We start from the raw sequence: 24,660 nt of genomic DNA, 5'->3' as shown, positions 1-24,660 counted from the left end.
AGAAAAGCATTCAAAGAGGCGAGAGAGGAGAGAGGAGAAAGGAGAGAGGAGAGAGGAGAGAGGAGAGAGAGAGAGAGAGAGAGAGAGAGAGAGAGAGAGAGAGAGAGAGAGAAGTACTCCCTGGACATTGCATTTGCTTGAATAACCATCACCTACCTAGCCACACAGCTATAGAGGAGGTGGGGTGAATGTGTGACCTCCCCACCCTCTCGCTCTTGTCCAGGAAATGTCTAGATTGCATGTTCGTGTGTTCAGGGCATCCTCTCCATCTTGTCGACATGGCTACTGCTTTCACGTGAGTCATTGTGCTGTGTGTTTAGCACCCACTGAGAATATTCTCCCCAGTCTGGTTCCAGGGCTGCCTGATACCACGTGATCTGGAAGAGTTAACATGCAAAGGCCAGTCTGTGCAGCTGATTTTTTAAAATTGAGTTTACTGAGCCCGGCCGGCTTGGCTGAGTGGTTGAGTGTTGACCTATGAACCAGGAGGTCACAGTGCCCAGGTTGTGGGCTTGATCCCCAGTCGGGTACATGCAGGAGGCAGCCGATCAATGATTCTCTCTCATCATTGATGTTTCTATTTCTCTCTTCCTCTCCCTTCTTCTCTGCAATCAATAAAAATATATTTTTTAAAATAAAATAAAATTGAATTTACTGAGGTGTCATTGGTTAATAAAATTACATAGGTTTCAGGTGTACCATTCTAGAATCCATCATGTGTATATTTTACTGTGTGTTCACCACCCCAAATAAAGTCTCCGTCTGTCACCATTCACCCCCCCTTTACCCTCTTCTACCTCCCCCAATCCTTGGCCCTCTGGTAACCACCATACTGCAACTGTTGCTTTAAACTGGACATTTCAGAAGACAAGGCTGATCAGTTTTTTGGGGGAAAAAAAAAAGTTAAATTCCCATCTTGGACTCCATGGATATGTCTGACTTTGTCAGGTGAGATGACACTGTGAGGCTTATGGCGTTCATGACAGCCATTACTCAAACTGGTTTTCAAATTAATTCATTCACTAACCATATTTGGGGGAATAGTTCTGTTTTGCTTTCTTTCCTTCCTTCCTTCTTTCCTTCCTCCTCCTCCTCCTCCTCCTCCTCCTCCTCCTCCTCCTCCTCCTCCTCCTCCTCCTCCTCTTCTTCTTCCTCCTCCTCCTCCTCCTCCTCCTCCTCCTCCTCCTCCTCCTCCTCAAGAACTGGAATGCCTCCCGTCTCCTCTCTCTCTGTTCTGTTTGGAAACAATTTGAACCATCTTACTGAGGTATTATGTTGATCTTGCCGCTTCCATTCTCAAAACACGATGATTTCTGAGGGCATCTCACATTCCAGGAAACTTCCTCATCTTTTTCTCCCAACAGGGGACACTCCCAGTAGCTTTCCACTGATCTCCACTTACATTTCCACGGGAAAGACCACTGAGATTCATTCCACAAATGTGTGGCAAGCCCCTACGATGCGTCCAAGACCATTCTAGGCTATGAGGATGCACCAGTGAACAGAACAGAAAGGAAGCCCTGTCCTTCTGGTGTGGCCACTCTGTGGAGTCACCTGGGCATTTGAGCAGAGGACGCCCTGGCTGGCTGCGAGTGGGGCTGGGCAGCCCTTCCCACCGTCCAGCTGGCTAGGTTCTCATCCGGGAGCTGCAGAAGCGGGACCAGACCTCCCATTACATGCTTCCTCCCAGACACCCAAAGCCGTTACCCTTTCAGCTGACGAGTCCCCTGCGTTAATCAAGCTGCTTTGCCCCACATCAAAAGCTTCCTGTCCCTAAAGCTTCCTGTGCCCTTTTCTTTAACCACCCTCTCTCCTCAAAATCCTCTCCAGGAGTCACTCCTTTGAAGTCTTCCCACATCAAACCATCTGCCTCTAGACCTACGGTGTCCATGGCAACCTTTCCAATGCAGGGACAGCTCTGCAGGGGCAGGTGGGGGGCTCTGCCTCTCAGAGAAAAGAGGGAACAAGTGGTGACAAAGTGCGAAACAGATGCCTGACTACCTGGGGGCACGTGTTTTTTGGTTTTATTTTTTAATCAGAAGGCTACTTTGCAGTAGGGTGTTTTTTTTAAAAAACAAAAATAAAACACACACACACACACACACACACACACACACACACATACACACACACACACACACATATATTCTTATTGATTTCAGAGAGGGAGGGAGAGAGAAAGAGAAACATCAATGATGAGAATCATTGATCGGCTGCCTCCTGCACGCTCCCTACTGGGGAACAAGCCTGCAACCCAGGCATGTGTCCTTGACTGGAATCGAACCTGGAACCCTTCAGTCCGCAGGCCGATGCTCTCTGTCCACTGAGCCACACCAGCCAGGGCAGAATCCCCTGCTTTCCAATAAGGACCTAAGACATGCTGGTGGCTGAGTCCCCTGCAGCTACCCGAGGGAAAATAAATGTTATGGTGACCACAAGATCCCGCAACTATTTTGAACCCTATATTGTATGTCCTCAAAGATGCTCTCTGTATAGTGTATATGGATACATATTTAATTCACATCCGAGACATTTTAGTCAATGGTCTGATTTTATTTTAATGATGAAGCTTGAGATGAGCTCATGCTTATATATAATACTAGAGGCCTGGTGCACGAATTCGTGCACAGGTGGGGTCCGGCTGGCCTGCCCCAATGGGGGCGGGCTGGTGTGTGAGGGGAAAGGGGATGCAGGAGGTTGGCCGGCTGGCCCCACCGCCGATCGGGATGGGAGGCCTGTCCTGTCCAGGGGGAGGAACTGTGGGCGGTGGTGGGGGGGGAGCAATTGGGGCCCCAATCAGGCCAGTTGGCTGCCGCAGTGCACGTTATACCGACCGGTCATTCTGGTCGTTCCGTTGTTCCAGTCGCTTGGCTTTTATATATATAGATAAATTACATGTAAACTCGTCAAACATAAAAACAAGGCTACACAACCAGATGCATACCTGCCAAAAGCAAGCACTCTGACCATTTCTTCCTGTTTGTGTCTTTTGTTTATCCTCACCCGAGGATGTTTTTCCGTTGACTTGTAGAGAGAGTGGAAGAGAGCGGGAAAGACAGAGAGGAACATCAATGTGAGACAAACACATCGACAGGTTGCCTCCTGCATGAGCCCTGACCAGGACCCAGGCTGGGGAGGAGCCTACAACCAAGGTACGTGCCCTTGACCAGAATTGAACCCGGGACTCTTTGGTCTGCAGGCCGACGCTCTACCCACTGAGCCACACCAGCTAGGGCTGCTCTGACCATTGCTTTGTGGCCCAATGACACAACTGCTCCAAACACTGGCAGTGAAAAGATTCCCTGTTGCTGGTTTTGTGTCATGGGCAACAGTTCAATTGAGTTAAACCCATATGATGATTCCTATGGCAGGCCACATTGTTGATCAAAAAATCGTGATGATTTGGTTTCCAATGCAGACTCCATGACTCAATAACAGAGAATGCTGAGCAACCTAACCTGATTACTCAACTCAGTTATTTCTGCCAACTGCTGTTGGCTCATGTCATCGACACCATCTCCCACCCGGCACTCAGGCTAGAAATCTGACAGAGGCTCTTAAACTCTGCATCAAATACACCGCCAAGTTCTGCCGACTCGCCCTCTCCGACACTTTGCTCTGTCCCAGGACTCCTCGGGTCCTGTCTCCTAGCTGTGACTTCTCACCTGGATTCGTTCAAGAACTTCTAATGGCGTCTCTATTTCCACGCTTGCCTCCAGGTTCCCTTCTCCACGCGGTGTATTTGAACATGCGAGTTGGGTTATTTTACTGCACTGCTTCAACCCTGCCAATGGTTCCCTCTCTTTCCTAGAATAACATCCGGACTTTTTACATGGTCTAGACCAGGGGTCAACGTATTTTTTTTTCTATTAAGGGCCAGTTAGCAAATATTTCAGGCTTTGTGGGCCAGACAGTCTTTTGCTACTACTCTAACTCTGTAGTTGTAGCACCAAAGTAGCCACTGATGCTCAGCTGGCGTGGCTCAGTGGTTGAGTGTAGACCTATGAACCAGGAGGTCACGGTTGGCGTGCAGGGCAGGGCACATGCCTGGCTTGCGGGCTTGATCCCCAGTAGAGGGTGTGCAGGAGGCAGCCAATCACTGGTTCTCTCTCATCATTGATGTTTCTATCTCTCTCTCCCTCTCCCTTCCTCTCTGAAATCAATAAAAATATATATTAAAAAAAGCTAGCCACTGACAATATGTAAATGCGTAGCCGTGACTATCCTATCTAATAAAGATGGAATATGTTAATTGACCCTCACACCATTGCAAAAATGGCGGTGACCACAGCCAATAAGGAGGGAATATGCCAATTGACTGCTCTGCCCTCAAAGATGGTGGCGCCCACAGCCACAAGATGGCAGTGCCCAGTCCCCTCAGCCCCGCCAGGGTGGCTGGCGCTTTGCTGTGCACCTGCCTCTGGAGTCCCCCAGTCCCTTCAGCCACCCAGCAGCCCAGGGCTGGTCCAAGGTGCAGGCAAGCCTCGAATGGCGGCTGCCCAGCCGCCCAGGGCCACCCGAGGCTCAGGTAACCAGGGCTGGCTGAGGCTTGCACTGCCGGCAGTGGCAGCAGCAGAATTGTGATGGGGCATTGCCTTCCCCTAATTGCCGGGTCACCTCCCGCCCCTGAGGGCTCCCGGACTGTGAGAGGGGGCAGGCCTGGCTGAGGGACCCCCCTCCAGTGCATGAATTTTCACGCACCGGGCCTCTAGTGTTCCAATAAAACTCATTTTATACAAACAGGCTATGGGACAGATTTGGCCAGCGAGCCACAACTTTCCAGCCCCCACCCTAGGGCACCCTCCATCACCCAGTTCCTCTGTTTCTCTAGTCTTTTCACACCACTTTCCCCTTATCCTAGTTCTCTTCCCCAAACACTCTAAGCTCTTTATCTGGTTGCCGTTTCCCATCCTCACAGTCACAGCTGAAATGTCACCTCCTCACTGAGGACTTTCCCGTGTGCCTACTCCTGTGCCATCACTCTCCCTTACAGGGCCCGTTCTTGGCCTACGGGGCACTTCCCACCATGGGTAATTATCTATGTATTTGCTTCTTTCACCTCTTCCTGTCCATCTTCCTCACTAGATCATGTGTTGGAGGAGGGAAGGTACCAGGTCTGAGTGGTTCACTGCTCCATAACCAGCAGCCACCACTACGCCTAGCATACAGTGGGTGCCTAATAAATATTTATCGAATCAATCCATTGCATTTCTTTGAGTCCTTGTTTGCTCACCTCCAAAATGGCCAGCAAAACGCCCTAGCCAGTCTGGCTCAGTGGATAGAGCGTCGGCCTGCGGACTGAAGAGCCCTGGGTTCATTTCCGATCAAGGGCACATGCCTGGGTTGCAGGCTCAATCCCCAGTAGGGGGCGTGCAGGAGGCAGCCGATCCATGATTCTCTCTCCTCATTGATGTTCCTATCTCTCTCCCTCTCCCTTCCTCTCTGAAATCAATAAAAATATTTTAAAAATAAATAAATAAAATTAATAAAATGGCCAGTAATAATACTTGCCTTAGAGTAGCAGGGGTGGGGACCCTTTTTTCTGTCAAGGGCCATTTGGATGTTTATAACATCATTCCCGGCCATACACAACTACCAACTTAAACATGAGCCAGACTATCAAATCTCAGAGGGAAGGCAGGAGTGGTGGGAGGTAATCAACCAAAGACCTTGTATGCATATATGCATGACCCATGGACACAGACAATAGGGTTGGGGGGTGGGGCTAGAAGGGGTCAATAGAAGAAGAAAGGGGACATATGTAACACTTTCAACAATAAAGATTTTTTTAAAAAATTAGCCTGATACAATTGGTCAAATATTAAATGAACTCAACCCTAATGCCTTGGCAGGGCCAGACCAAATGATTTCCCGGGCCTTATTCAGCCCGCGGGCTGGACGTTCCCCATCCCTGTAGAGGACTGCTGTGCTGATTACATATGTCAGGCACCCAGGGAAGTGGCTGAACTCAGGTGTTTCCGGTGCATTTGTTTCTCATCGGCAAAGATACAGTCCTAATGGATAGGATCGTTTCTTTAAAACACTCTCCACTCTTTCGAATGGCATGCAAGTGGTGGGGGATCTACCGCCCCAGTCAGAACATGCAGGCTACTTTAGCTGCATATTTCTAATCCAAGTTAAAGACGAGAAAAGCATGGTTTTCTCTTAAAAGCAGATACTTTTTTCCAGTTCAATCAATTCACTCTCAAGTCCTTCTTTAGAGATAATGTCAGTGAATGTGGAAAGTTGGGCTAGAAACAAATGTTGGTTTATGGACAGGTGGTCTCTGATATTGGAGTTGATGTGTTTCTAGAACACACAACAGAACTTAACTTCTTATGCACCTTCGTCTCAAGATGTCCTTGGCAGCTGAGATGTGGCGAGGGAAGCAGCAGGAGTAACGCCAGGGCAAGCACCAGAGGGAATGGGTGTACAGGGTACGTGCTGGGCCCAGGGGCTTCCACTCCCATCAACCAGCACCCACACTTGAGTCTTTGTTCAAGAAATACCCTCAACCCAACTGGTGTGGCTCAGTGGCTGAGCACCGAACTATGAAGTAGGAGGTCACGGTTGGATCCCCGGTCAGGACACATGCCTGGGTTGTGGGTTCGATCCCAGTAGGGGTGTGCAGGAGGCAGCCAATCAATGAATCTCTTTCATCATGGATGTTTCTCTCGCTCTTCCTCTCCCTTCCTCTCTGAAATCAATAAAAATATACACTGAGTGGCCAGATTATGATGATCTCTGAACGCATAATAATCTGGCCACTCAGTGTATAGCCTATATAATAAAAGGCTAATATGCAAATTGTCCCCTTGACCAGGAGTTCAACCAGCAGGCAGGCTGGCTAACTCCCCATGTCCCCTCCCCCTGGCCAGGCTGGCCGGACCCCCACCTATGCACGAATTCACGCACCGGGCCTCTAATATACATACATATATATATATGTATATATATATGTATATATATATATGTGTGTGTGTGTATATATATATATATATATATATATATATATATATATATATACTGAGTTCAGAGATCATAATAAACTGGCCACTCAGTATATTGAAAAAAAAATACCCTCAGGCTACTGCTTCTATCATTGCCTGAAAGCATGGAGGGGGCAATGTGACATAAAGTCCCTGGGAATTGACACCCCCCAGGGGAAGTCCCTCACCAGTAACTGTCCTGTGGCGGGGGAGGAGTACAAACGCTCCAACTCCCTGCCTCTGATGGGACCATCACTAGGTGACACCTAGAAGCTATTGGACCCCCCTGCGGATTGCACTGAAGTTACCCACATGGCACTTGCCTGGCATGGCAGCTGTGTGAAGCCACTTGCACATGGGTCCTCATCTCAGGGCCAGGTTCTTGGAGCCAAATCTAAGATAGTGAGCCAGTGCTTAAGGAGGACAACTGGTATTCTCTCTATACACCGTCACTTCAGTCTCATTCTCAATGGGCATGATCTGGGTAAACTTTCTTTAACAAATATGTTTTTATTGATTTCAGAGAAGAAAGGAGAGGGAGAGAGAGAGAGAAACATCAATGATGACAGAGAATCATGGAGCGGCTGCCTCCTGCACGCCCCACAATGAGGATCGAGCTCACAACCCGGGCATGTGCCCTGACCAGGAATAGAACCGCGACCTCCTGGTTCATAGGTCGATGCTCAACCACTGAGCCACACTGGCCGGGCTGGGTAAACTTTTGTGGAAGGTACGCATAGGCAAGTCCAGCTTACTGGACAAGTTGAAGTCAATGCCATTCAACAATTTCGGAGCTCTAAAGAGGGGAAGAGAAACTCCAAGTACTTGGAAGTTGCAAATAAATAAGAAACAGACCAGGTTAAAAGGCAAACCTCCTGTGTGAAGGCCATACTGGGAACATTTTGTCTTTATCAAGACATATTGAAATAACGATCATTTATAAGACTCATTCTTGGAAAAGGATGGCTTGAAATGTTCTTTTCAAAGGAGTAAATGCCAATCTGCATTAGTCTTACATAAAGATTTCGCCAAGCAAAGAGGCAATTACAGCCTGACAGATGCCTAAAATAGCCTTCATTCTGTTGCTTTTTCGATCCAGAGGTGGGCAGATACCACCCTGGTGCCTCTGAATTACAGCTTATGAAACTTGGGAGAAAGAAAAAGATCTATCGAACCATCGTGTTTAGCCTGGTGACTATCTTCCCCTCCTCCCTCCTCTCTTCACTATCCTTTAGGCAAAGGAAAAGGCCAAGTTCACTTCTCCAATGGCCATGGCCCGAACCCCTTCTTGTGTCGACAGTGGTGCTGCCTGGCTCCCGCATGGCCCGAGACAATGGTTCTCAGATGCTGTGTCACTTGCCATCCAGGCCTGACGCTGGGCTCTGTGCTTCTCTGGCTGCGCACCTCTGGGAAAATGCTACACTTCATTGAGCCTCTATAACCTCATTCATAGGACACAGAAAACCTTTTCTGGCCCAGCTGGTGTGGCTCAGCGGTTGAGCATTCACCCAGGAACCAAGAGGTCACCAGTTCGATTCCTTGTCAGGACACAGGCCCAGATTGCAGGCTTGATCTCCAGTGTGGGGCGTGCAGAAGGCAGCCCATCCATGATTCTCTCTCATCATTGATGTTCCTATCTCTCCTTCTCCCTTCCTCTCTGAAATCAACAAGAATATTAAAAAAAAAATGAAAACCTTTGGTGTTCGTCTACTAGCAAAGGAGAAAGGCACGCTTTCCTCATATGTATCGATCATGGAAGGACACGCAGCATGAACACAACAGTGGCAGAGGCAATGCCTTTGGTGGATGGAATGTTCCTCCCCTCCTTTATGAATGGATACTTTGCAGGGAGTCCATTCTTAAAAACTAGGCTTTGTTTGATGTCCACAAATGTCAAATTCTCAACATTTAAACGTCACACAGCAAATTACACACGTATCCTAGAAAGTGGGCCACTGTTCACGTTCACGGAGAAAGGGGCTACTTTGTTTTGAACAGAATGGCTAGGCTTTATTTTTTCATACTAGGTAACTATTTCTTTTTTATAAGAAAGAAAGAAAGCAGGATTTCACCTGAGCCCGTGAGAAATACCATCCTATCTAATAAAAGAGTAATATGCAAATGAACCATCACTCAACTACACCCACCAGCCAATCAGAGCGAGTATGCAAATTAACCCCAACCAAGATGGCTGTGGCCACAGAGAGCAGGAAGGAGGCTTGGGTTTCCCTGGAAATGGAGGAAGCCAAGCTTTCCACACACCCTGGCTGGTGGAGGCCTCCACTCAAGGGTACAAAGTTTCAATTATAGAAGGTAAATAAATTCCAACAGAAATGGTGGCAGCCACTGAGCTGGAAGAGCAGGAGGATAGGGTTGCCCTGGGCGATGGAGGAAGCCAAGCTTCTGCAGCCCTGGCCGGCTCAGGCCTTCACTCCAGGCTACAAAGTTTCAATTGTAGATGACACATAAATTCCAACAGAAATGGCTGCCGCCACGGAGCGAGCAGCAAGCTTGGCTCCACTCCAGGCTACAAAGTTTCAATTGTAGAAGATAAATAAATTCCAGATACCAGGGCCTCCACTTGGGTCTCCGGGGGGCGTGGCTGGCCTGCAAACCACCACAGGCCCCTCGCCCAGGCCGCCCCAAGCCCTAAGGGAACCCCCACCCTGATCCAGGACACCCTTCAGGGCAAACCAGCTGGCTCCCACCCATGCACCAGGCCTTTATCCTATCTAATAAAAGAATAACATGCAGATTGACCACCACTCCAACACACAAGATGGCTGCCACCGGGATAGGGTCTAAACGGGCAGTCGGACATCCCTCGAGGGGTCCCAGATTGGAGAGGGTGCAGGCTGGGCTGAGGGACACCCCCACCCATGCACGAATTTCGTGCACAGGGCCTCTAGTCCTATATAATAAAGATGTAATATGCAAATGGTCGTTACGCTGTAACGACCGCGTAATAACCGGATACAGATCAGCAGGAGGGTGGGGCGGAGAGCTACAGGAGGGGGCAGGGCAGAAAGCTATGAGGGGGGGGCGGGAGGAGCTACAGGAGGGCGGGGCAGCAGGCAGAGAGCTACTGGCGAGCTACTGGTACACGGACTGGCGCAGGGCTACTAGTCTGCTGGGAATGCGTGAGAAGTACTCAAATGGAAGTGCTGCAGGACCAGAAGAGATACTGACTATTTATACTAGTAAACAGTTCTTCAGAATAAAACACTTGGATAAAATCTGTAGCTACTGAGCTCTATGTGCATCAGGTGAAATCGTTTTCGAATAACCTTGAGTTCCCCCACAACAAGAGAGAAAGCAACCAGCACAGAGAAGCCAGAAACCCACGGACAACATCCCCAGCCAAGCGAGGTGGTGGCAAAGCCCCGAAACAAGCAAATGGGAGCTGGTGGAGACAACGCACCAACAGCATCCGTGTGGGAGGAAACCAAGGGGAGGGGAGGGAGAGGGGGTGTGATGACTCAGAGACCAGAAAGACCCTGGATTGCCCACAGCGCCACACAATTAGTGGGGGAGTCCCATCCAGGCAGAGCAGGCTACAGGCAGCCATCAGAAGCAGAATGCTCGGCCCGGCTGGTGTGGCTCAGTGGTTGAGCATCGACCTGTGAGCCAGGAGGTCACGGTTTGATTCCCAGTCAGGGCATATGCCCAGGTTGTGGGTTCCATCCCCAGTGTGGGGTGTGCAGGAGGCAGTGGATGGATGACTCTCATCATTGATGTTTCTCTCTCTCTCTCTCTCTCTCTCTCTTTCCTCTCTGAAATCAATAAATTATATTTTTTACACATCAACAAAAGCGCTGTCTTTAACAATTATAAGTAAAATAAATTTATTGTACTCCTGAATCCAGTTAGAGGCCGAAGGACATGAACAGGAACGATCCCAAATGATTTTAAAACAGCACTTTGAACATCATTGTAATATACGCCATAAAGACAGATAGAACTGCAATAAAAAGGCTTTAAGATGTGTTCTGTCATCGGGTTATTTGTGATAGCATTGTCATGCTCAGGCTAGTGTGTGTCATGTGGGATAAAGTTGAGAAATTATGATGGGGTCACTGAGATTTGGGATAGATAGTTTGAGTAAAAGGAAATAAAGATGTAAGATAGACAAGGTTACATAAAATCTTTCTGTCCTGAATTTGAATCAGACATACTGGTATGAACTCATGATGGATTTTATGTTTAAAAAATGTGTGTGAGCCCTGGCTGGTTTGGCTCAGTAGATAGAGCGTCGGCCTGCGGACTCAATGGTCCAGGATTCGATTCCGGTCAAGGGCACGTACCTTGGTTGCGGGCACATGCCCAGGGGGCGTGTGCAGGAGGCAGCTGATTGATGTTTCTCTCTCACTGATGTTTCTAACTCTCTATCCCTCTCCCTTCCTCTCTGTAAAAAAATCAATAAAATATATTTTTTAAAAATGCGTGTGAATGCCTTAGTTGTGTCCTTATCGATGAGCACGCTGGCATTCAGATGACTAACTACCATTTCCCACGAGAAGGAGTTATGGCTCCTTGGAGAAATGACTGATTCCAGATGTGGAACAACAAATACACAAGCCGAACCTTGAGTAGCTTAGCAGGAAGTCAGGACACGAACAGAGATTATTATTATTAGAGATTCGATGCTCAACCACTGAGCCACACCAGCCGGGCCAAGCATTCTGCTTCTGATGGCTGTCTGTAGCCTGCTCTGCCTGGATGGGACTCCCCCACTTCTTGTGTGGAGCTGTGGGCAATTCCAGAGGACTCAACAGCCCTCTGGAATGGGTTCCCACTTACCAAAGATTCAACAAACTGAATTTCAACAACAATAATAATATCAATGGATTTACAGAATCAAATATACCTAAATCTATGAGCGCATAAAAAACAATACTTAAAAAAACAATAACACCCACCCAGCCAGAGTGGCTCAGTGGCTGAGTGTTGACCTATATGAACTAGGAGGTCACGGTTCCACTCCCAGTCTGAGAACATAGCTGGTTGTGGGCTTGATCCCCAGTAGAGGGCATGCAGGAGGCAGCCAATCCATGATTCTTTCTCATCATGGATGTCTCTCTCGCTCCCTCTCCCTTCCTCTCTGAAATCAAGAAAAATATATTTTTAAAAATAAAATTATTTCCAACGCCCCTCAGGCCTGACAAGCTCCGCCCACCTCCTTTGCAGTCCCAGCAGCCAGTACACTCACTGTTGGCTTTCGCCCATTTGAATCACATGTCACTTCTGCCTGAAAGGCTCTTACTAATCACAGCTATACTACTTTTAAGACATACTGTATATTTAAGGGCCCAGGGGAGGGACTTGCTTTATGGAGAAGAGAAACAAGTTACAGTGGAAGGTTAATTTTAAGGGCCTCCCACACACTGTATTACTTTGTCAAATAATGGAAACCAGTACCTCACTGTGCTTAGAAAACAGATCACATGCAGGAAATGAAAGGCTGAGAAATGTGCTTTTCTTTTTAAATCCTCACCCAAGGATATTTTTTCCATTGATCTTTCGAGAGAGAGTTGAAGGGAGTGAGGAGGGGGAGAGAGGGAAACATCGATGTGAGAGAGACACATTGACTGGATGCCTCGAGCACGCACCCAGCCCGGGTCCGGGGATTGAACCTGCAACCGAGGTACACGCCCTTGACTGGGAATTAAACCCACGACCCTTAGGTCCACCAGCTGACGCTCTAACCACTGAGCTAAGCCAGCCAGGGCTGTGCATGTGTTTGCTTTTTTTAAATTTTCACACTTTTGGAAGTTTTCTCCAAAGTTGGGATTTTCCATTATAAATCCCAAGAGAGGCCTCCTCTGCTAATGTGTTTGGCTATTCAATTTGGAAATTAGCAAGCTTCAAGTTACCCAGATACCCTGACGTGCTCTATCAGAAAGAACATTCCAAATATTATTTCCAGAATTCGGAGTGAGCTGATACTGTTCACTGGGCTCAATGAGTAACAGTGTGTTCCACCTCTCAGACCCTTGATTTAACATTACATATCAATGCTTGCACCCTGGGGTAGAGTTTCAGAGCGAGTGGTGAAAATGCAGCCCTGACAAGCTTCTTGTAAGAATCCAAGAAAGCTCAACCCACAGAGCAAGCTCATTTATTAGACACGGAGCTCAGACTATTTTGTGCATAAAAATATAGACGGAACAGCAGCAAGGAGCTAAAAGGGAGAGAAGGATGTTTAACCGTGATAAGTTCTCACATAGGGGAAAAATAACGATTCTTTTGTCTTCTGGGGCCTTTATGATTTGACCTAGAAGCGGTAATGAAGTTTGCCTCAGTTGCTGAAGTTGGAATTATTCAGAATACAAAAAAGCAAAGATGTTGGAATAAAAGTGAAATCTTATTTGGAATAATAATACATTACAATTGCTTCTGTCTGAATGACAAGAGCTATAATTTCTTTTGTACTTTTCTGTCTAAACATATGCACTGCATGGAGGAAATGAATCTATATTTAATCTTTTAAGTGGTTATCAAGTGGCTTATTAACTGATTTTTAATGTTTACCTAGTGGTGCTATATAACTTGGCACACTTCATAAACACTGATTTAAAATGAGCTGAATACTAATAAGCAGAGATGTTGAAGTATAAGTGTAATCTTGCCCTAGCTGGTTTGCTCAGTGGCTAGAGCATCAGTCCGCCCACTGAAGGGTCACGGGTTTGATTCCGGTCAAGGGCACGAACCTCGGTTGCAGGTTCCCCAGCCCTGGTTGGGGCCCATGCGGGAGGCAACCAATGGATGTGTCGCTCTCACATCGATGTTTCTCTCTGTCTCTCCCCCTCCCTTCCACTCTCTCTAAAAACCAATGGAAAAAATGTCGTCGGGTGAGGATTCACAAAAAACAAAACCAAAAAGTATAATCTTATTTAGACCAAGACCAATCTGATAGACATGAGCTCACCTGTGTGTATGTGGAATCAAAAAGCATCTGGGAGTGGAGAAATGTCACTAAAGAAAATGTCTGCTTTCTTCCTTTCTGCATTTTGTGAACATTAAAACATGGGACTTCCCTAACCGGTTTGGCTCAGTGGCTAGAGCGTCGGCCTGTGGACTGAAAGGTCCCAGGTTCAATTCCGGTCAAGGGCATGTACCTTGGTTTCAGGCACATCCCCAGTAGGGGGTGTGCTGGAGGCAGCTGATCGATGTTTCTCTCTCATCGATGTTTCTAACTCTCTCTCCCTCTCCCTTCCTCTCTGTAAAAAATCAATAAAATATCTTTTTTAAAAAACAAAAAAACATAGGACTAATTCATGTGTCTGGCATTCTTCCTCCATGACAATAGTTGTAAGAAAGAAGCCATTTCTTTGTATCTCTAAATGTATCTCAGCTCGAAACTCTTGTCCAGGTGGCTGGTGGGAAACACGTTCTCAGCTGTGTCTTAAGAGGTTTCCCTCTTGCCTCGGTCATGCCAGGGTCCGGGGGGTGCCACAGGGCTCTCACCAGTCCAGAAAGGCCCTGCGGTGGCCAGCAGACTGTCCTGCTCAGTGTCTAAGGGTCTCTTAGCCACCAAGTGGCAGCATGGCGTAGGAGAATGGGTTGACCTCCTGGCTTCATCAAGTATTGCTCAACTGACCTTGGGCAGATGACGGAACTCACTAGTTTAGTACAGAGCCGTGCATTTGTCTAACCCTGCTTCTTTTTCTATTTAATATATTTTTATTGCTTTCAGAGAGGGAGAGAGAGCTGGAAACATCAATGATGACAGAGAATCATTGATCGGCTGCCTCCTGCACACCCCACACTGGGGACTGAGCCCGCAACCCAGGCATGTGCCCTGACCGGGAATCGAACCATGACCCCCTGGTTCATAGGTCGATGCTCAACCACTGAGCCACACCAGCTGGGATAATCCTGCTTCTTAGCTGGAAATAAGTCCAATTATCCCCAATCACAAAGATGTGTTAGAATCTGATATATGTGGCCCAGAGGAGAGCTTAAAAAAAATTAGTTCAAGTACCTTTTCCAGAAGTTTCTGTTTGCATGAAAAAACAAAACACACACACACACACAAAAGCAAAAGGGTAGCAAGGGAGTACAAAATCTCTCTTTACATCTTACTTGTTCAAAGAATCCCTTCCTGCCTCATCGTACAGATGTATGAGCCAGTTCATTGTTATAGATCCTGTTTATAACTGAACTCCACTATCTTACCATTCAGTTTATGAACATGGGGGTCCCTGCAACCTCACCATCTGGGGTCCCAGCAGGGAGGGGACGGCTCTTGAGAACTGTTACCTCCCTGCTCCCGGCTCTGTTGCTTGGGAACGGGGACCGAACTTGCCTCATCACCTCCCTCCTCTCTTCTCAGCATCTCACTCAGGGACATTCTGCCATCTTGGAACATCCCCACCGACTGGGGAACCATTCATCTGCAGGGCTGACAAATTCCACCCTCTTGAGAACTGGCAGGTGTTGCTCAGTGGATAGAGCATCAGCCTGCAGACCAAAGGGTCCTGGGTTTGATTCCAGTCAAGGGCATGTACCTCGGTTGCAGGCTCCTCCCCAGTAGGGGGCATGCAGGAGGCAGCCACTCAATGATTCCCTCATCATTGATGTTTCTATCTCTCTCCCTCGCCCTTCCTCTCTAAAATCAATATATATATATATATATATATATATATATATATATATATATATATCTCTACACTAATAAAAGAGAAACATGCAAATTGACCGTACCTCTGCTACACCAACAACACACCCACCAGCCAATCAGGAGCAAGTATGCAAATTAACCCAATCAAGATGGTGGTTAATTTGCATATCCAGGCACAGAGCGAAGACTGGAGACAGCATAGAAGGAAGCCAAGCGCTGCAGAAGGCAGCAAAGCTGCAGAGGAGCAAGTGGGGTGGCAGAGAAGGGAGGGAAGCAGGCGGGGCGGCGGAGAAGGGAGGGAAGCAGGCGGGGCAGCAGAGACAGCCACAGGAAGCACTATTCTTGCAGGAATCTTCCTGCAACGGGCCTCTAGTATACACACACACACACACACACACACACACACACACTGAGTGGCCAGATTATTATCTCTGAAAGCATAATAATCTGGCCACTCAGTGTGTGTGTGTATATATATATATATATTAGAGGCCAGGTGCATGAATTTGTACATGGGTGGGGTCCAGCCAGCCTGGCCAGGGGGAGGGGACATGGGCGGTTGGCCGGCCTGCCTGCTGGTCAAACTCCTGGTTGAGGGGACAATTTGCATATTAGCCTTTTATTATATAGGATATACACTGAGTGGCCAGATTATTATGCATTCAGAGATCATCATAATCTGGCCACTCAGTGTGTGTGTGTGTGTATATATGTGTGCGTGTATTAGTCACGAAGGCTAACATGATAAAATAGGACCTGTTCAGAGATCTTCCCAGGATTCTGACCAGGAAAGCAGGCACAGGCCACTGTGCTCTTTAACTCCACAAAGATATTTGGGGGTTTCCAACTGATTCTTTGTGGAGGATCAGCTTCTGAAAAGAGGGGGTCGTACCTGCTGTTTCCCAGGCACCCAGCAGTGGGCGCTCTTCCGCCCCGAGATTCATTGCATCTCTCCATCCTCCGGACAAGTCCCCATTCTGAGAGGCGGCAGCTGGACTCTGATTTATTGACTATCCTCCCCAGCCTGTGCTTTTTCAGCCTCTGTTCCTAGGACCTAGCGATTTCCCTCCTTCACCGCAGCCCTGTCCTGGGGCGATGTGTGTTGTGTGGGCTGGCTGAAGGAACGGGCCAAAAGATGGACCTGCTCAAACAGAGCAAAGTCATGGGGAATGGGGGTAGGTGGGGCACTTCAGTGAATATTTCACAATCTGCTCCTGCTCCTGGATGGAAAGCTGTAGTATAGAAATGAGAAAAAAAATCAGAATTCCAATCCTACCTCTGCAATGCAATGAGCTGTATGGAAACTTAGACGAGGACTTAATGTATATGATCCTGTTTCCTGACCTACAAAATGAAGACCTACCTCATACAGTTGTAAGAATTAGATAAACCACAGTGAGTAAAGCGCTTAGCAGAAAAGAGCACATGCTAAGCTCTGAATGAATGGGAGCTATTGTTGTCTTTATCAAGGTCATCATCACCATCTTGGAATGATTGGGAGCACGTTGCTGAAGTCTCAGGGTCTTGGTCTCCTAGTCTATACATGCCACTAGGCATTTGCGCTTCTGAGCCTTCGTCTAAGGATCCAATGAGCTATGTATGTGAGAGCACTTGGTGACTTGTCATCAGTTAGGTAATGGTGTCAGTTGCTGCTCTTAATGCCACTAGCAATAATAACTAAGATAAGGCGAATATTAGGAACTCTGGTCACCAAAACTCCCTTTTGGAAAGTGGAGAGATGGGAAAAAATAAGGAAATAAACAAGTAAACACAGACTTTTGTGGTGGTGTCCCTGACCCTCCCTACTGACCCCCAAAGGTAGTAACTCCCATATCTTGACCCGCTGAAATGCATATTCATCTTCATGATAATTTGTACCACGCCCTGTTATTGTTATGTGTGAATTTCTCTTTCTTTGTCACAAGTCCGTGTGTTTCTATATACTGTATTTTCCGGCGTATAAGACGACCCCCAACTTTTCCAGTTAAAATATAGAGTTTGGGATATACCCGCCCTATAAGATGACACCCGGTGTATAAGACGACCCCCGACTTTTGAGAAGATTTTCCTGGGTTAAAAAGTCGTCTTATATGCCGGAAAATACAGTATATATATATATATATATATATATATATATATATATATATAGTGAGTGGACAGGTTATTATGATCTCTGAACGCATAATAATCTGGCCACTCAGTGTATATCCTATATAATAAAAGGCTAATTGCAAATTGTCCCCTCAACCAGGAGTTCGACCAGCAGGCAGGCCGGCCAACTGCCCATGTCCCCTCCCCCTGGCCAGGCTGGCCGGACCCCACCTATGTACGAATTCATGCATCGGGCCTCTAAAATACACACACACACACACACACACACACACACACACACACACACTGAGTGGCCAGATTATTATGAGTTCAGAGATTATAATAATCTGGCCACTCAGTGTGTGTGTGTGTGTGTGTGTGTGTGTGTGTGTATGTATATATATATATATATATATTTTTTTTTTTAATTGATTTCAGAGAGAGGAAGGAAGAGGGAGAGAGAGATAGAAACATCAATGATGAAAGAGAATCATTGATTGGTTGCCTCCTGCACGCCCCCTACTGGGGATCAAGCCTGCAATCCAGGCATGTGCCCTTGACCAGAATCAAACCCAGGACCTTTCAGTCCGCAGGCCAACGCTCTATCCACTGAGCCAAACCGGCTAGGGCCCGTGTGTTTCTTAATGACAGGGACCAGGGTTAGGATAATACCAGCTGCTGTAAGGAACTCAAAGCTACACCAAGGTTCGGTCACGACAGGAGTTTGTCTATCACACAAAGTCCATGATGGGTGCCTCCTAACTGGGGGGCAGCTCTCTGCCAGGGCCTTCTCCAGGGAGGGACCCAACCCAGACCCTCCCTGTAGGGTGGCTCTGCCTCTGACTCACATAGCTTCCTGCTTGTCCGTCACACTGCAGAAGGGGAGGGGATGGAAAGGCACGTGGGGCTTGGCACTTCCGGTCCCCTTCCTTTGGCAAGAAGCCAGTCCCATGGATGAAGCTCCTTGTACCGGAAGCTAAAGGGAGTCCAGCTATGCACCCAAGCGGTGGAGGGGGCAGCTTTGCGGAGCACACAGCCAGTCTCTGATCCTCCAGGGAATTAGCCCTAGAGATCATCTAATGCCCCAGTACAGCTCAGAAAGGTCAAGTGCACCCAAGAGGACAGAGGAGTGGGTAAGGGCAGTTGACAGTGGTGAACAAGGAATGACACCAAGATATCTAGTGAATCCTAGTGAAATGGATGATGGGGCCAAAGAGCAGGTGTAATGCACCTCTCCCCACACTTCCTCCCATGAAACAAGCACCCCTAAATGTAGTCAGGAGCGTGCAAAGTGGGATAAGCTGACCATATTCTAGGATGGATGTGGATTATGATCGTTAATAGGGAGATGACGATACAGTCCTTGCACATCTGAGTTTGTGACCTGAGATGCTTGCCTCCCCTGCCCCTACCCTGCCCCCAGGGTGTTGTTTGGAAAGTAAGCTCTGCCTTGGAGCTCCCAAGTCCATTCTACTCAAGTCTCTAGGAAGTAAGGCTTTTACGTTATCATTATTTATGTTATTTGTTTTTTTATTTTTATTATCATTTTTTTTTAGGGCTTAGTGTTTCTTACTCAGCATGTTCTGAGGACAGGCTCAAAACGATTTGCTTTTGGTCTTTTCAGCTACTGTAAGTAATTTATAAATCTGTACTTCTAAAAGATTAATAATTAAGGGCAATAATTATCCTTTTCCATTTTTCTTTTATTTATTAATTTTAGAGAGAAAGAAAAGGAGAGAGAGAACAATTTGTTATTCTACTTATTTATGTATTCATTTGTTGATTCTTGTATGTACCCTGACTGGGGATCAAACCTGCAACCTTGGTATATTGGGACGATGCTCTAACCAACTGAGCTACCTGGCCAGGGCCCAATTTTCTTCTTAATACAAGATGTTAAGACCTTCAGTAATGTCAGCCATATGAGATCATTGAGAACCTGCCCTAGTTTCAAACTTCTTCTGGTTCTTCAATCGTCGACATTCACGTTCCACACATGAGTTGCATAAAGGCATGCTCAGGAATGGAGAGATTGAAGGAAAGAATGAGCGATGGTCATGAACAAAATCTAGGGGACACTCAAATAATACGAGTCAAGCCATTTTTCTTACTCATTTTCATCGCTCTATGCCAGTATAACCTTTCTGAACAATGGATCAAATCCCTTTCTCCTCATTAGAATGTTTTCCAACACATTCCATTTTCCAGAATCATCGCCCCCTCCCTCCGCAGGCTCTTTAATCTGCAATTGTCAGAAAGCGTGTACACGACAAGTGTGTATTTGGTGAGACAATAGTCTGAACTGTCAGCATAGCAAAGGGCTGTGCTTTTGTGTTTTCACTCAAATTGCTTGCCCGTCTTACTATACGAGGGCCTTATCACTAGTATATCATGCATCATCATGCATATTTCATGTGGCGGATGCTCAGATGTTCTTTGTTATTATACTAAGCAGCACCGGCATGCATCTAAGCGCAGCCGAAATTAGACAGAAAGGTGACCTTCCTAATATACTCTTTTGCAGACACAATAGCTCTGGAACATGATCTGACTTGACTTCCCATTATAATTCTGATGAGGAGCGACTGGTAAAGAGGCATACATGCGCGATCTCATTTTTAAACGGGTCCTTTCTACGTGGTTTATTTTGCAATTATTGAACTTGCCAATCTGCCCCTGATTGCCACACGAAGGTAGTCCTGAGCTTTAGCACCCACACCCCATAATTCCATTTTTTAAATATATATTTGTATTGATTTCAGAGAGGAAGGGAGAGGAAGAGAGAGATAGAAACATCAATGATGAGAGAGAGTCATGGATTGGCTGCCTCCTGCACGCCCCCTACTGGGGATCAAGCCTGCAACCCAGGCATGTGCCCTTGACCAGAATCAAACCCGGGACCCTTCAGTCCGCAGGCTGACACTCTATCCACTGAGCCAAACTGGCTAGGGCTGGATATGCTCATTTTTAAAGAGAGAACTTTGCAGTGTTATTCAAATGATGAGTATTTTTTCTGAAATTCCTTAGTGGCTAAGAAAATGGGATATTTATCTTGTGTAAGATGTAGGCATTAAAATACATATCGGGTGAGGAGCCCGTTCAAAGACATTATTTTATAAGAGCAAAATTCCTAGATTAGTATACATACGGCCTTGAGAAGGCATAGAGGGTTTTATGTACCTGAAGTATTTCGTGATGTTTTAAAAGCATGCCTGTTTTCCTTTCAATCCATTTTAAAATCCCACAGTCTCTTTATCAAGTATGTGGGAATCTTGCCCTAATCACAGCCCCATTTTGAGAGAAATCAACTGTGCCTATTACTTGGGATTTTAGTCCAAATTTAGCTTAATCAAAGAAAATGCAATCAGACCAGCCAGTGTGGCTCAGTGGTTGAGCGTCGACCTATGAACCAGGAGGTCATGGTTCGATTCCCGGTCAGGAAGGGGGAGGCAGCCGATCAATGATTCCCTCTCATCACTGATGTTTTAATCTCTCCCTCTCCCTTCCTCACTGAAATCAATAAAAATATATTTCTAAAAAAAAAATGCAATCAGTTACCTTAATATCTCCTAAAGCAGAGTTTTGCCAACTTTTTCTCTAAAGGGCCAGATAGTAACTATTTCAGTCTTCATGCCACAGGTCTGTCACTAGTACTCAACTCTGATATGGTAGAGAAAGCATCTAATCAAACTCTATTTATGGACTCTTATTTTTTTTTTTTTTTGGTTAATGCTTATCCAAGGATATTTTCCCATTAATTTATTGTGTGTGTGTGTGTGTGTGTGTGTGTGTGTGTGTGTGTGTGTTTAAGAAAAAGTGGAAGGGACGGGGAGAGACAGAGAGAGAGAAACATGGGTGGGAGAGACACGTTGATTGGTTGCATCCGATCGGACTGGGGATTGAGCCTGCAACCTAGGTACATGCCCTTGACACATAGGATTTTCATGTGTCACAAAATAGTCTTCTTTTATTTTTTCCAGCCCTTCAAAATGGCAAGAAGCATTCTGAGCTCATTGGCTGTGCAAAACCAGGTGGCAGGCTAGATGGACTGCAAGCTCTCATTCACTGCCTATTTTTAAGTGGTTCATTTATTTGAACAAATATTCATTGAGCTCCATTACCTGTAAAGTCCTATGAAGACTTCTGTTTACAGAGATGCCATTTTCTTCCATAATGCAGCAAACCAGAAGCAAAATAATCCTTCTGCCTGGCCGTTGTGGCTCAGTGGTTGAGCATTGACCCATGAACCAGAAGGTCACGGTTCAATTCCGGGTCAGGGCACATGCCCGGGTGCAGGCTCCATCCCCAGTAGAGGGCGTTCAGGAGGCAGCTGACTGCTGATTCTCATCATTGAGAATCTCTCTATGCCTCTCTATCTCTCTATCCCTCTCCCTTCCCCTCTCACTCTATAATAAAAAACAACAACATAATTTTTATTTAAAAAAATCTTTCTCCAGGCCCCGGGAGGCTCGCTGGGAAGTGATGACATTTGAGATAGCTTTCGCTCTGTCTCTGTCCTGCAGCAGGCGACGCAGTCACAGCAGACACAAACACAGATATTTCATTTCTTCTCTCGTCCCCGAGGCACAGGAATCAAGAGGACTGATCACAGAGGCGTGTGCCCAGGGGGAACACAATGACTGTGTGACCTGCCATCAGGCCCAGACATGGCACTGCAGGATGCCAGCCAGCGCCCCCCCACCTCCCACTCCCCCCCCCCCACCCCCGGCCTGGCGCAGAGCCTCCCTGGATGGGGTATGTCCCCGCTCACAGCCGCATACATCTCAGGAGGCAAGTGATTCCAAATACGAACAGTGCGCTCCCGCCCAGGCAGGAGAAGACAAAGCCACTCCAGCTTCCTGTATCCCTGGGCCGCAGGGAAGTTGGAGCTAGACTTTGCTCCCCTGAGCCCCGCCCCCCCCCCCCCCCCCCAACAACAACCTTGGAGATCCGGATGCTTTGTTACACCTGGACTCAGGTAGGGCGACTCAATGGCTTGGGACTGAGGGTTTCCCAAAATGCAGGCCTCTCCTTCCCCTTCCCCTGCTTCTTCCAAGGATGCGGGACCAGCCAGCTCTGCTCTGTGAAGTGGGGGGCCGAATAGGCTGGGGAGAGGGACCACCTCCGCAAAACCCCGGATGCTCCACTTAATGCCTGGCCCCAAGCACAGGTGGACTTTTGGTGATAAGAGCGCAGAAATGGTAGGAGAAGCCCTTCTCGGGTTAAAGGGTCCTGATGATTGGATCCCTTAACAGGCTAGGCCAGTGGTCGGCAAACTGCGGCTCGCGAGCCATATGCGGCTCTTTGGACCCTTGAGTGTGGCTCTTCCACAAAATACCACGGCCTGGGCAAGTCTATTTTGAAGAAGTAGCGTTAGAAGAAGTTTAAGTTTAAAAATTTTGGCTCTCAAAAGAAATTTCAATCGTTGTCCTGTTGATATTTGGCTCTGTTGACTAATGAGTTTGCCGACCATTGGCTAGGCACAGCTCCGTTTGAAAAAGTCAAAACTCTTTTGCCCAAAATGCACCAAACAGTGCAACTCCAGTCGGTTCCCAAGGAGATGCTTGGCCAACATTTGAACATCACACACAATATATGACCTGGTGCCCATCAAGAATATCACATAACAAGTTATTTACACCGACGATCAAATGATACCAATCAATCAAGCACATTTTCAACTGTCCTAGCTTTGGCCCAATTATCCCTTTGCCTTTGGCTGGTGACTTTAAACTTCAGTAATGAATGACTCAGTCACGTTTGAAACATCAGTGAACTATACGGTTTTGTTTCCGTGGGATCCCGTATGTAAAATTACTCATCACTTACACTGAATCAGGCATGCCATTTTGAGCTCCTGGATTATGGACTGTCAATGTGTTAGCAATTTTGGAAGGAAAAGCAATTGGCTAGAGAGAGATAGGACTCAAAACCACTTAGAGCTGAAGTGTATGCACTCTGAATGTTAACACCACACCGGGTGAGCGATGGGGTGTTCTGTGTTTACGGAGCACGTGTGTTTTCATGTTAGAGTTCAGCGTCACCGACATTCTCCAGGTGAATGTGTGTGTAGGGGGGTGTTTCCGCCCTAACGGGCTCCGGGCAGCCCGTCCTCTGCCCAATGAGGCCTCAGCTGTGCAGCCGCCTTCTCAGCGGGACCCCGCCCAGGAGCCTGTCACCCACCTGACCAGGTCGATGACCCGCTCCCTCGGCGCAGCGCTGACTGACTCATCGTTAATCATTACGATCTGATCTCCCGGGATCAGCTTGCCTTCCGAGGGGCCACCTGGAGACAAATGAGAGTGAAGTATGGGTGAGAAGACCGTGGCTGATTGACCCAGCGTAGCCTCCTCTTCTGATCATAGTTCACGGTGAGCAAAGGATGCTCTCAGCAAAAAGGAAGCCCACCCCACCTGGGGGGTCCAGATCTGTCCTCAACCCTGGCTGCACATTAGAAGGAACTGGGGTCTCTGGACCAGTCTGAGGCCCTGCTGGCATGGCTCAGTGGTTGAGCATCAACCATGAACCAGAAGGCCAGTGGCTCAATTCCCGGTTTGCACATGCCCCGGTTGCAGCTCCATCCCCACTAGGGGGTGTGCAGGAGGCAGCCGATCAATGGTTCTCTCTCATCATTGATGTTTCTCTCTCCTTCTCCCTCTCCCTTCCTCTCTGAAATCAATAAAAATCCTATCTAATAAAAGAGTAATATGCAAATTGACCATCACTCCAACACAAGATGGCTGCCCCCATGTGGTCAAAGATGGATGCCCCATGTGGACACAAGATGGCCACCACAAGATGGCCAGCAGGGGAGGGTTGTTGGGAGGGACCAGGTCTATAAGGGAGGGCAGTTGGGAGTGATTAAGCCTGCAGGGGAGGGAAGTTAGGGGTGACCAGGCCGGCAGAGGAGGGAAGTTGGGGGCGACTGGGCCTGCAGGGAAGGGCAGTTGGGAGGGA

The 24,660-nt window shown here is 47.4% G+C and overlaps 1 protein-coding gene across 3 annotated transcripts in view; it reads right to left on the bottom strand.

Annotated features, from left to right (window-relative positions):
• FRMPD4 (FERM and PDZ domain containing 4) overlaps nt 1–24,660 on the bottom strand; it is a gene marked incomplete at both ends in the record, with an annotated part of 720,410 nt that overhangs the window by 65,566 nt on the left and 630,184 nt on the right. For all 3 annotated transcript variants that reach the window (XM_079764311.1, XM_079764309.1, XM_079764310.1), the window contains one exon: nt 23,887–23,989. In XM_079764311.1, the coding sequence (XP_079620437.1) occupies nt 23,887–23,989 (103 nt within the window). The remainder of the gene's footprint in view (nt 1–23,886; nt 23,990–24,660) is intronic.

This window comes from Cnephaeus nilssonii (assembly GCF_951640355.1).
Source record: "Cnephaeus nilssonii genome assembly, chromosome: X".
Lineage (NCBI taxonomy): Eukaryota > Metazoa > Chordata > Mammalia > Chiroptera > Vespertilionidae > Cnephaeus > Cnephaeus nilssonii.
Note: the sequence above shows the minus strand (reverse complement) of the source record. Positions and strands in the feature narration are given on the sequence as shown.